At 34.5% G+C, this 14,250-nt stretch overlaps 1 protein-coding gene across 2 annotated transcripts in view; it reads left to right on the plus strand.

The window, feature by feature from the left end:
* Positions 1-13,663, plus strand: part of LOC144967707 (phosphatidylinositol phosphatase PTPRQ-like) — a 114,344-nt gene extending 100,681 nt beyond the window's left edge. For both annotated transcript variants that reach the window (XM_078905249.1, XM_078905250.1), the window contains exons 29-35: positions 274-341; positions 928-1,062; positions 4,335-4,457; positions 6,997-7,148; positions 9,029-9,170; positions 9,388-9,622; positions 12,288-13,663. In XM_078905249.1, the coding sequence (XP_078761375.1) occupies positions 274-341; positions 928-1,062; positions 4,335-4,457; positions 6,997-7,148; positions 9,029-9,170; positions 9,388-9,622; positions 12,288-12,352 (920 nt within the window). In that variant the 3' untranslated portion in view covers positions 12,353-13,663. The remainder of the gene's footprint in view (positions 1-273; positions 342-927; positions 1,063-4,334; positions 4,458-6,996; positions 7,149-9,028; positions 9,171-9,387; positions 9,623-12,287) is intronic.
* Positions 13,664-14,250: the final 587 nt, after the last annotated feature.

A 14,250-nucleotide genomic window follows, 5' to 3' on the forward strand; every position in this document is an offset into this window, starting at 1 on the left:
ATCATATATTATCTACAATAAATCCTCTATTGGCTTTTTGGTCGACATTCTGAAGTCTGGCTTCTCTCTGTCTCTTTCACCAACACAATCTATCTATCTATCTATCTATCTATCTATCTATCTATCTATCTATCTATCTATCTATCTATCTATCTATCTATCTGTCCATCTATCTTTCAATCTATGCAATATGCTTTTGTGTCTTAAATTAATAAAAAGAATTATAAATGTATGAATATAAAAGTTCGAATAAAGATATCATTTTACTTTCAGCCGATCAAAATAGTGACTTAATGAGGAACGTATCAGCTAATCATCATATCGACGCAAGCTTCATCCCGGTAAATTGTATATACAAAGACTAAATAGAGATAACTAAATCGTAATATTACCATAATAATTTACCAATATGGAGAAAGAGGTCTTGTTAAGTAATGTTGATAGAAAATGAAGCAGAAGTATGCAGCGGAAAGGCTGTGTGACGGACACAAACAGGGGGGGGGGGGGGGGGGGGGGGGGGTGATAAATGAAGCAAACATCGATTTTCCCTGACGATAAGACGCTAGGAATAGGATCGCCTCAGATCACTACGTTAATGATGAGGATGAATAATTATCATGATCATGTAATTGTCTGCAATCAAAGCCATTTAATCAATCATGTATTTAATTATGATGACATATAAACTCTATTTCACAAGTAAGTTATGGTCGGGTAAAGATTATTTTTTAATACCTGGTTAAGAAGTCACTTATGATTATTAAGGAATTAATCTTAATGGAAGGGTTTTATTTTTTATCACTTGTATAGTACACAATTCAGAGGTATTTAAAATTCTAAAATGTTTCGTGTCCCAACGGATATGCCAGATTAACATTTTAAAGATATTTAGGTATGTAATAAAATAATATAAATGAATATTTTCAGGGTTTAAACTCGGAACGCGATTACATTGCCAGTCAAAGTCCCGTGAAAGCCACCATTCCACATTTCTGGAGAATGGTCTGGGAGAAGAAGTGTCAAGCTGTTGTCACATTGTCCAACATAACTGTAAACAACAAGGTATAGTACTCTAATGAGGAGATAATCTTGTCATCCATGCCTTTGGTCTTAAAATGGATCTGTGTGGGGTGGGGTGGGGGAGGGGGGGGGGGGGCGAATGCGTAATGACTGATTTTTGCTTTCGATACATCTGTTTTATATAGATATTGTTTGTTGGTTTGGGAGAGAGAAAAAAGGGTGGGGGGGGGGGGAAGAGGGGGAGAGGGGGGGGGGGGCGGGGCAGTGATTGTGGCAAAACTGTAAGTTCTTTGCCGTACTTTGCCGTATGGTTTTCCATTTTGTTGTTTATTGTGCTTTTTTTTTTTCACTCTACGCACGTTTTGTTTGATTATGCGTTTATATTTCTGCTTTAAATAGAACAACGAAGATTTATGATTGGATAAACGATATCGACCAATTACTCAAGTATACTATGAGTCGATAGACGTAGAAGTGTGATTACCATAAAAGAGCTTAGAAGTGGGATCTGAAGAATTTTGTATTCATCTTTTGCGCGTCAACCTTTGTTGGCATTCAAACGTTGCACAACTGGGAACTCTCATCACACTTTAACACACCTCATCTCCACAAATTAGGCATCAGTTTCCTATGTCTGTTTTGACGCCTGGCGGCGGTGTGAACTCTAAGTACGTAGTCCAGCGCATGTTCCCAAGATCTTGTCAGTGAACTAAAATTATTAGCTCACGTTGGGTGAGCCCTGACTGTTATGAGAACCGAGCTCACAAGTAGAACATTCTTTTATTATTATTATTATTATTATTATTATTATTATTATTATTATTATTATTATTATTATTATTATTATTATTATTATTATTATTATTACATAATCCAGTAGTTCTGTTTGGTAATATAATGCCAATGCCATGCCATCAGCTCACATATTGCATCCATTGGTGCATGAAGTCATCTGCATAACTTATTGACATTTACATTTAAATTTAAACACTTTTGCGAGTAGAATAATAATAATTTTGTAATATGTATTACAATGATATGGTACATTAACGTGATTAAAAATTCAAATCTGTTACGTACACTGCAAACTGTGGATAAACGACATTAAGATGAGATGTTGGTTCTAACCATAGTCAGACTTTTAATAAGTGGCGTGTGTTTTTCTTCTTTATCTCAGCTGTCCCTCAATGGACAGTTGCAAAAGTTTGTATGACCCTCTGAATCAAGTTGTCTTAATCAAAAATATTTTTTCATTAATTGTAAAACAATAGCGAAGGATTTCGCTTGTAACAGCTATATTAAAGTCGATAACTGGTAAGGATCGTAACTCGTCTCGTACGCGCTTCCAACATTATTTTGATTGCGAAATTTATAGAAATAGCTTGTGTTTATACAAAAGAGGATTATATATATTTAATGTAGACTGACCAAAAGTAGAAATTCATCAATTTATGACTCAGTGTTTCTACAAATAGGTACATGTGTTCAGCAATAACAACAACTTCAACAACACGCCAACAACAACAAAGGCATACTGGACACATCAATCATCACATTCTGATGACTAGGATGAGGAAAAGGAGAAATGGAACGATTATGGAAAGATTTCATGGCATCACTCTATACAATGAAATGTAATTTTCCTCCAGTTTGCGAAGGTTGCAGCATGCCTTTTCCCAGTCTTTCATTGTTATATCATTTATTGCCTCGTCGGTGATATCAAATATGGTGCTCCACCTCTCAATCATTCCCTTTACTTGAATCCAAATGAGCTCGATTGGATTGCACTCACAGTAATATGGGAGAAGTCGCGCAACTTCTTGTCAAAACTCCTTGAATAGACACTCTGTTTTGAGAACTGCTTCTGCTTTGTTTATTTTCGCTGGAATATAGTTCGGCCTTTGATAACTGGTCAGAATAATACGTAGTGTTGTCTGATTAGAGACATGAAATCTTATCAGTTTTTATAGTTGCCGGAGTTGGAGTCTTGAAGTGATCATCGGCCGCCGAATGGTAGCGTTGTCCAATGCAATACAGCTGGGTGTTTCGAGGAAAGGCAGCAAACGGTTCTTTAGACAGCCTTCAAACACCTCTGCATTGACCCCAGAAAATAGAACAAATGGTAAGGCATTCTTCTAAATACCCAGTATCTTCACCACCTGCAAGAATATCAATGATCGTCTGTCCAGAACCCATGAACCTTTTCCTACCCGAATTATCAGACGTCTATTCCTTTGTCGGATGTATGTTTACGTTTACCCAGCTCCATCGTTCAACATTGGTTTTCTCTCTGTCGTATTTCGATAACCATCTTCTCGGGGTTGATTGTGAAATTCCAATTCCACAGCCGTCCTCTTTAATTGATTATCTATAGATACAAGTAGATTTCTTTTCGGAGCTTTACGAGATTGACAGCGATAGAGATTTCGAATCGTATCATATCGTGTAAAAGCTTATAATATTATGGTTCATAAGCCTTTAAATGCTCTGTGAAATGGTCGTGCATACATGCAATTTTTCAAAGTTATATAAACAACATTCATTGTCAATTTGAAAATATTGAGTATATAATCAGTATTTCAAATGATTTAAAGCTAGAGATTTCATATCGGTAATTGCGACATAATGTAGATAATATGCAATAAAAATTCAATGCAAACTACATACGTACGTTGTAAGTTTATAGCAGTTAAAGCGAATTGTTATTATTCGGAAACAAGAATGACATGAACTACTCATATATAATCAATAGCCGGAACTACATGTCAGCACGAGATTTATGGGAAATACGATGCATTCATCTCATACTTTGTGGTGTGTAACTTGTTTTCATTTTTTACAGTGTAAAATCTCGAATTTTATGACAGCGGTTTTCAAGCAGTTTTTTATAAGTCTTAAAGAAGAAAACTTTTTTGATATGGCATCAACACGCTCCAAAAGCTAGATTCAGTATAAAATTGATTCAAATGTTGACACAATTTTTTACAACTTTTGATAAAGGGACAGCTGAGAAAAACGTGTCCTTCAAATTCGATTTAAATGACGCTCATCTTGCTCAAAACTCTCAACGAGGGTAATTTGTTGTTAAAGCTGCTATTTTTACTATATTGTGACCTTTGGTCAATTGTACCATCCTTTTAGCGCATTTAAGTAGAGACACTGTATTTAAATGTTGATATGTATGGCATATTTTTAAGTTGAAGCATATTTTTTTAGTTTGGGTTATTTATGAAACGCATTTAAGTCTAGACAATATAACAGAATTAATTCCTACCCTTTAAGTTTAATATATAGTTTTGTTATTGTCTCTCCAGATGGGAAGAGAGTCGCATTTGCCCCAGTCAATGGAGCCTGTCCAGTACGGCGATTTCAACGTGCAGGTTCTCAAAGCCTCCGTGGTCAACAAATGCATTGTGAGAAAACTACGTATCTCTGTGGTAAGAGATAGAGACGGATTCTCTTCAGCTGGCTCGTATATTTCGACTATTCATTAATTTATCCGTACCAAATCCTTCGTAGCTGCATTGATAACATATAAGGATATATCTCGGGGGAAAATATTAAACCAATCCTTTAAAACTAGTCTGTCTATAGATTCGTTTATTCCCTACTTTGTAGCCTTTAATGATAGGGTGCGAAGTGGCCGAGTGGTTTCACAGTGACTCGCAAGGTCCTGAGTTCTAGTCCCGCTTCAAGTCCTTTTTTTTCCTTGGGCAAGAGTATTAACCCCAGTTTGCTCACTTCGGACAACATGGGTGATTCCTGTTGACGTCAGGCATCTTGTTTGATTGGTTATATATATATATATATATATATATATATATATATATATATATATATATATATATATATATATATATACATATTTCTTCAAGGAACCCAACCCTATTTTAAAAAAGAATTTTTAGATTATTAGATAGATATTATATATTATATTATTATTAGATTACTTGATAGGTTTAAGTGAGATTTGAAATTACGTCATACTTTATTGTTGTTGTTGTGGATGAGAATATTGTTACTTGATGGAAAAGAAATGAGAATAATCGCAAACATATATTAGGAACAAACAATAACAGCAGCAGTGAGAATAGACGAGGAAACAAGTATTCCAAGAAATAATGGGGAGTAAAGCACGGTTGCGTCCTCTTGCCACATCTATTTTCAATAAATACAAAATGAATTATGAAAATATTGGAAGATATGCCAAGGATTGCGGCGAACGGCGGACAATTTGCGAAATCCGGGTGACACGGCTTTGTTGACAGATATCAAAGAGAAACTACAAGAGCTGCTGGATGTGGTGATAATGATAATGGAGAGTAAAAAGATAGGACTTGAAAAGAAAACAGAATCAATATGGAAGAAAACCCCTATAGTATGCAATATAAAAGTAAATGGTAGAAAATTAGAACAGGTCAAGAAAATAAGATACTTGGGAGCAATAATTAACAGAAGATTGAAAATGTACATTGGGGTCATGCAAAGGCATATTTCACAAACCGAGATATGACTATGCCCACCAAAATGAAAAAAAACTGCAGATAGAACGAATTTTATTATATGGGTGTGAGACATGGAACATCAACACAGCACTGCAAAGGAAAATAGAAGAGGTGGAGATGTGGTTCCAGAGACGTATGCTAAGAATATCCTGGACAGAAAGAAAATAAAACGAAAAGGTACATGAGGAGGCAGGATACAAAATAACTCTTTTTTTCCAGAATAATAAGACGACCAGCTATGTTATTTGGCCATGTAATGAGGATAGAGTGGATAGAGAAGCTGGTGACAACAATAATGATAGATGGAAAGCGACTAATAGGAAGACAGCAAAACCTCAGCTCATGGCAAAAAAGCATGAGTGTTCATTTTCCAGATTTGTAGATTGCAATGACCTAACTGAGCATTCACAATCATAATGATACTAAGCTGCTATAAAAGGTAATAAACAAAAATGAATATAACAGCTTCAAAAAATAACAAAATACCCAATACGGAACATTTCGGACTATTTTGTTTATAACTGTTCACAATCATAATATTATAGGAATTGTGTTTTGTATTTGACCTCTATGTACAAAAGAGTATGTATACTATCTAATAGCCTAATGATATTTCCATCAAATGCATAGGATGAGACATAACGCCTGTAAGTCGCTATTAAAATATTTTTCGATGAACACACTGCTGTTACCAGCCAGGTACTTATTTTACACCTGACTGACGTGAAATAATCTGAGAAGAGAGCCTTTTCAAAGGTCTCAGCTTTGCGCCGCAAAAATGGTTTGAGGCTTATGCATAAAAATTCGGAGTCACACATTTGTTGTTGTTGCCATCTTTTATGATACACGGTGGTTCCGTGGATTAAGCACTTTGTACCTACAAGATTCGGATTCTAGTAACGCTTCCGGCATTCTGTAATGTCCTCAGCCAGAAACAATGGTAATACAACCTCTAAATTCGTGGTGATGCACTGAATGCAACTGATGTCTTATTTCTAGACTCAAGAGACAAACCCCTCCAATGCATTAAAGCTTAAAAGAAGGAAGTTATCAGTACATAATTGTTTCAAGACGACAAATATCATTTAATATAATATTGTCTATAACACCGTCATTTATCCACCCTTTCTCATTTTTCCTTGTACCTCATCTTCCTCTTTATTCTCCCCATCCTCGTTCCATCATCATCATTATCATCATCATCATAATCATCATCATCACATCATCATCCCCATCATCATCATCATCATCATCATCATCATCATCATCATCATCATCATCATCATCATTACCTCATCATTATCATCATCACCACAACTGCCACCACCAACCATCATCATCATTATATCATCTTTATCATCATCATCATCACCATCGTCACCATCATCATCAGAATCACAATTTCCACCACCACCATCAAAATAATCTTGAACATCATCACCAATATCATTAATATTCGTTTATCTACCAGAACAACATACATCACAAAGTGATTCACTTTTCCATCCCTATGTGGTGCAAAGAAGGCAGTGGCTTGTCCTCAGATGATGTTCTACAGTGTTTGCGAGATGTACGTGGAAGGATAACAGTAGACAACCCAAGCCCTCTCATTGTGCAATGCAGGTTTGGACGTAGAGAATACAATTATGAGAAGCCCCAAATTAAAAAAAAATGTAATACCTATATTTCCCTATACCCCGAGCTCTTATAAAATGCTCTCTCATCTTTGTATGTTCTTTCCGCCTTTACCCCACAACATCCTATGATGTCGCCGAGTACATCAAGATAGAAATATAGATAATCCATCAGGCTAACGTCTGATATCAAAACTTAAGCAGTTATATAGCCCAATGTCCAATAGTCGTGCTCAAAGCGCTTTACAAAGAGTCCCTAGCCAACAGCAAAACTTAACATTTAGCATGAGACATGACGCCTGTTTGGCGATATTACAATTTTTCGACAGACAAGACTGTTTACGGCTAGGTACTCAATTTACACCTGAGTATGGTGTGAGATTGTGCGTAAAGAGCCTTTTCTAATCACTCAACGATGCGCCTTTCAGAGAGGGTTTCAAACTCAGGACTCCCGATCATACAAGAAGACTATGTAGCCACAACAGCAATTCTCAATGATATCCAAGAGACTCAGCCTAAATTTGAATTCTACTAAATTAGATAAAAAGAAATGTGAGCAGGAGGTGGAAAATTGTAAAAAGGAACAAGACATAATGCAGAAAAACGTCTTCAATTTTTTTTTCAATGAAAGTGGGATGTCAAATCATATCTAAATCTTTTGAATAAACACACATTTTGATCTGCATACAATAATAATATACAATATATACAATAGCCTATGCGTAAAGTCTTAAAATATGTGACTCGCCACCTCGTCATGGTATTATGCCGGGATGAAAATAAGTTACAGTAATAGTTTAACTCTCTCCTTTCCGATGATTTTCAGAATTTTCCCAAAATGGCAGGCTTACCCAGCAGAAAAATTTGATTTTTTACACTCAAACAATCTCTCTACGAAACAACTTTATGTTCTTATTAATTAAACAAAGATCTTTCTTCAAAGTTTGTGATGTACAAAATAAATCTGAATAAGAAAAAATGCATATTGTATCGTAACAAATGTGACGATTTTGCTGTAGGTGGTAAGGAGAGGGTTAAGATAATCAGTTCTATGAGATATTGGGGTTGACGCTGCTTGAAATTACATTCATCCCCCCCCCCCCCCCCCAATTAAACATAAACTGAACCCAAGTTTCTATTTTCAACATCTAGATCACTGTGAGATAATAGCGTGTTGAGACGGTGGGTGATATAAGTTATATGTTAACATTTTATTCCGTTTCTTAGTTTCAGACCTTTTAAAAATTGTGACCTATCGTCTCTATCTGGTATCACGTCGGGATGACAAAATTGCATCGTCATTATTATTATTATTATTATTATTATTATTATTATTATTATTATTATTATTATTATTATTATTATTATTATTATTATTATTATCATCATTTTATCGTTATCATTATTATTATCATTTTCATATTATTATTATTATTATTATTATTATTATTATTATTATTATTATTATTATTATTATTATTATTATTATTATATTATTATTATTATTATATTATTATTATTATTATTATTATTATTATTATTATTATTATTATTATTATTATTATTATTATTATTATTATTATCATTTTATCGTTATTATTATTATTATCTTTTATTATTATTATTTATTATTATTATTATTATTATTATTATTATTATTATTATTATTATTATTATTATTATTATTATTATTATTATTATTATCATATCATTATTATTATTATTATTATTTATTATATTAATTATTATTATTATTATTATTATTATTATTATTATTATTATATTATTAATTATTATTATTATTATTATTATTATTATTATTATTATTACTATTATTATTATTATCATTATTACTTATTTTATATGCAGTGATGTAAGTAGGACTGGAATGTTCATAGCCATGGACTACATGATACAATACATTGAGAATCACTCCCTGGACGATACTATCGATGTGTACAACTATGTCCTCCAGATGAGGAAGTACAAAAAGAACCTTATTGCGGATGAGGTAATAAAAACTGAAAACGATTTTGATTACCTATGATTAGATTTAAAATCTAAAAGCTCCCCTAACAATAGAAGTAAGGAATCACCCTATACACGACTTTATACTAATAAATAAATAAATAAATAGATAAATTAATAAATAAATTAATTAATTGGCAAGAAAAGTGCCAAAACTAAGACTTTCGAAGTATTTCCCTATCTACACATTTATTCCACAGGCCCAATATATATTCCTGTACGATATGGTAGTGAAGCTGATTCAATATAAGATTGAGAACTACCACATTTACGAAGACATGCATCAAGCGGCAGACAACACGGTCGGCCGCACACGGCAAATGGGCGAAGAAGACTTGTATGAGGAGCCTGTCCAGCTTTTTGAATTACCGAAAAAAAATCACGTTGTAATTGACACTCTTGGGAAAAATGCAGGCTACAAAAACATGGGATATGGTGAGTCTTTATCTTGATAGTCATAGTGTACACTAATATCAGCGTTAGAATAATATAGTTATCAGAACCATTAGACTTTTTGCCTACAGCTGAAATTTATCTTGGTTCTTTCTGCAGCTTTAAACGAATAGAAGCAACAGCTTTTTATCTTTGGAGTTGGGGTTTATCCATCGCAAATAGTCTACATTCCACAAGAATCAGGGTGGGTAATAGAATGAGAAAATAATCTTGACTGTACCCGGGACAACAATTGGTCTTATTTTCAGTGTCCTGTTGACGCTGCCTTTCACCACCTAATTTAAAATTGAAAGTAAGCGCCTAGTCTGAAGAAATATAGATAATCCATCAAACAGGATGTCTATGTCAACAGGAACCAGTGAGCAAATTGACTTACCTCTGGCCTCATGGCGGACCATAGGGCATCAACAGCACTCTTCCATCGTCTTATTTCCTTCCCTCACTCCAGGTGACATTGGAGACGCACAAATCTTGGTGAACGTTTCTCCTCCAAGTCTGTTTTGGACGGCCCCGTTTCCTCTTGCCCTGTGGGTTCCATTCGAGAGCCTTCTTGGTTATATTACCGGGCTCTTTCCGCAAGTTATGGCCAACCCATCGCCACTGGACATCCATTCGCGCTTGGTTTGTTCATATCCAAAGGTCAACGTTTGACACTTTGTCAAACCATTTCAACTTGTATGATTTGTCGAATTGGGGGTTCCAAAAAAAAAAACGAAAGTGCTGAAGGGGAGCTCGAACCCGCGACCTTCCCGATCTCAATGCAATGCCTTAACCACTCGGTCATGTCCGTATAAAAGTCTGGAACATTATTATTGCTTCCTTGGCTTATCCTTTTAAATCGTGTCACTGGACTCCTTTCTCCACGTTTGCTCAAAATGGTTCTAAACGTTTTCCTTATATTTTTCATACGTTGTATCGATAGAGTAATTTTTAGAACTTTTTATATTACTAACTTTGTCCCTCTTATGTAACGCGCCTAGACCATGTACAAATTATCGTTATTATTATTATTATTATTATTATTATTATTATTATTATTATTATTATTATTATTATTATTATTATTATTATTATTATTATTATTATTATTATTATTATTATTATTATTATTATTAAGAGGATATTCATTGAAAATTTCAGTTCAAACAAATATTAGAGAGAGAGAGAGAGACGAGAGAGAGAGAGAGAGAGAGAGAGAGAGAGAGAGAGAGAGAGAGAGAGAGAGAGGGTGTGTGTGCGTGTGTGTGTGTGTGTTTGTGTGTGTTTTCGCGTAAACCTTCGTTTCCATATTTTTGTGATTGATGACAACCAAAGCATTTCGCCTTGACATGTGATCCGTCTCCTCCGATCGGTATTACATTGAGATGGGACATTTGCCAAAAATGAAATCAGTAATCAGAGTTAATTCTCCTCGCATGATATGAATCTACATTTATCCTCTTCAATAATGACCAGATCTCACATTTAAAAAATAAATATATTGACTTCTCTGGGTTTGAGTCATGATGTTCTGGGAGCTTCATTTGTGATGGTTTTTAAAGGGGTAATTTGGGTGAGGTCTTTCAGTTCGTGGACTTCGATATTGGGGAAGCCTGGAGGGAATATTGTACAGATTCCATGCCCAAGGGAGGTGGGATAATCAAAGCCCAACAGGATTTAGGTGTGGCAATCGAAACAGTGGGTGGTATCAAACTACTGACAGGCCATGGCAGGACTGCTGCAAACTTGCATAGATAGGGTCTGAGGGAGTCAGCCGACTGTCTCCACTGTCGTGGAACGCCAAAGACAGCAGACCACATAGTCCTGCACTGTTTTTTGACGAGATTGGCGAGAGGTTTCGAGGATGTCCTATACTGCGTTGACGAATTTCAAGACTGGTTGGAGACTTCCTGCGAGGAGATGTAACCATTGGCTACTACTACTACTACTACTACTACTACTACTACTACTACTACTACTACTACTACTACTACTACTACTACTACTACTACTACTATTAATACTACTACAACTACTACTACTACTACTACTACTACTACTACTACTACTACTACTACTACTACTACTACTACTACTACTACTACTACTACTACTACCACTACTACTACTACTATTGACTTTTTTTTTCTAAATCACCCCGACACAATATCGTTTTGAGGCGATGGATGGTATGACACTCGCCTTAGGACCGAATGCTCCAGAGTTCGAATCACGCCCTGGACGGTGTAAAGTTGAGTCTTTTAAAAAGTTTCTAAACTCACATTCTCTCATCGTACTCACGTGTAAAATAAGTACCGGTGTTGTCTTTATCGGAAAAAAATATTGTAATATAGGCGTCATGTTTCGTGTTGCTTTAGACTAGGGACCGTCTTTAAAGCGAGTTGAGCACATTAATTGGATATTGCTCTATATAAATGCTTAAGTTTTTTTTAATGTAGAAGAATAAGACTATGACTGGCAAGATGTTTCTAAATATTGTTTTCTCACAAGTTAGAATCAGACATAAAATAGCAAAACATAGGAAAAGGATGTTTATGCATTCAATGGAGAAGGAAAACATCTAGCTTTTTAGACTTGAAAAGTTTGTATTTTCTATCTTCATAATGGCATTGCTATAAAAAATTATTATATTTGGTTTTTTTTTCAGATTCCCACCAGAAGAGGCCTAGGCAAAATTTCGAAGACAATTATGGCTATGTAGAATGTGATTGAATGGCTTTGATAATCCAGCAAAAAAATATAGAAAGATGTCTATTAAATATCATATTATAATCATAATCATTAAACCCTTTATATACCCTGCTATGTTTGCAGATATAGAAATATAATCGTTAATACAGACAAAAGAAAATATCAAATTGATGCATGGATATTATAAGTACACAATATCGTATATACAAACAAAAGGTCAAGTTGGTGCATTGATAATGTTTCACTAAAGACTGGTCGTAATCATTATAAAAAGTGAGAAAAACAATTGTTCATCATTGTATACATACTTCAAGGCATAAGGTTCTTTATCCACTGAATTTTTAAAGCTTTTATTAATTCAGCAAGTTTTGTATCAAAATCAATTCCACCAATAATCTTTTGGCTTCTATTTGTAAGGAATGGTGCAATTCAGCTTAATAAGTTACCCCCTATTCCATAAGCCTCTAATTTGATGAATTGTCTCTCATGAGGCACCGAGTCAAAAGCTTTACAAAACCCAGATATGTGACGTTAGTTCAATATTGCTTTTTTAAAAAAAATATATGTTTGGAGAAGTCCTCCATTATTTGTGGTAATTGGGTGTCACGTGGTCTCTTGCTTCGGAACCCATTAAAGGAATATTTATGAAATTATTGAAAACAAATCTTAAATTTAATCATAATATGGCACTACTCAATCCGAAGTCCGTATTTAGCAACACGGATGAGTAATGACAACAAAAACCGCTCCAAATGTATTCAAAATCTGCCTTAATTGTATTTATTAATTGGAAATTATATGCTAACGTACGTTATAAATTTGTGATTGCCTTAAAATAAACCTTGGATTGAATTTATAAAACAGGAAATTTAAAAGCTAAAGAAAAAGGCGCAACATATTTGAGTTGAGTCAGACACGATATAACCCCCCCCCCCCCTATGTGTTGAGGTTTATTCCTTTCTAAAATTGACATGATGTTATCTTTAAGAATTACGGCCTTTGAAACGATTTGAGAGTTCAGAGTTTCTAACTTTTAAATATCCATTGTTTTAATATGTAAAAAAATAATCTTGCTTCAGTTTTGTTACTGAGATTGCTTTTATATTGATTTATTAATATTTTATTAATTATTCTATTCCATAAAGGAAAAACAGATTTTGTTGGATGTTTTCCAATCTTAATGCATATAAATATTTATGTCAATATTTACTCATGATGTAAAAAATCACGACGGATTCCCTCCTCCTTTTGGAGAAACTTTTCATGTGTTTTGAATTGAGCTGGATTTATATCTAAATTTCTTAAAGATATAAAAAGTATCAGTTATGGAAATATCTTGTGCTGTTTAGTTTTTTATTTTGTTTTGTTATTGTTTATGTGTTTTTTGTTTTTTTAAAGTTTTTTTTTTTTTATTAGAATAGAATAGAAGGTATCGACGTCGCTTGATTAGGCCACTGGCCTGTCGCCGAGTCTTTCCAGTCATTGAATGTCTTGTTCACAACTGATCTAATGCATTTCCCTACCTGATCTTGTGATCAGGGGCTAGCCTACACTACACTTTCTCTACTGATCTTTTGATCATAGCTATTTTGGGTGGGAGGCACTTCTACACTATGCACATAACTTTCCATCACAGCATCTAATCTATTCTTGAAAGCATTGACACTCGGCGCTTCAACGACATTTGCTGGCAATGTGTTCCAACGTTCAATAACTCTCTGTGTAAAAAAGTTCTGTCGAAGGGTGGTTTTAACTCTGGGTTTCAGAAGTTTATATGAGTGGCCCCTGGTGACTGATTTTTTGTCTACTGTGAACAGCCTATCCTGAGTCGCGTACAAGCAATGTGTGCACTTATAGGTCTCAATCATATCACCTCTCAAACGCCGATAGACCATACTTGGCAGTCCTACTCTTTTCAG

Source organism: Berghia stephanieae, chromosome 3 (assembly GCF_034508935.2).
Source record: "Berghia stephanieae isolate SIO BIC M18660-M18661 chromosome 3, UCSD_Bste_1.3, whole genome shotgun sequence".
In the NCBI taxonomy this organism is placed as follows: Eukaryota; Metazoa; Mollusca; class Gastropoda; order Nudibranchia; family Aeolidiidae; genus Berghia; species Berghia stephanieae.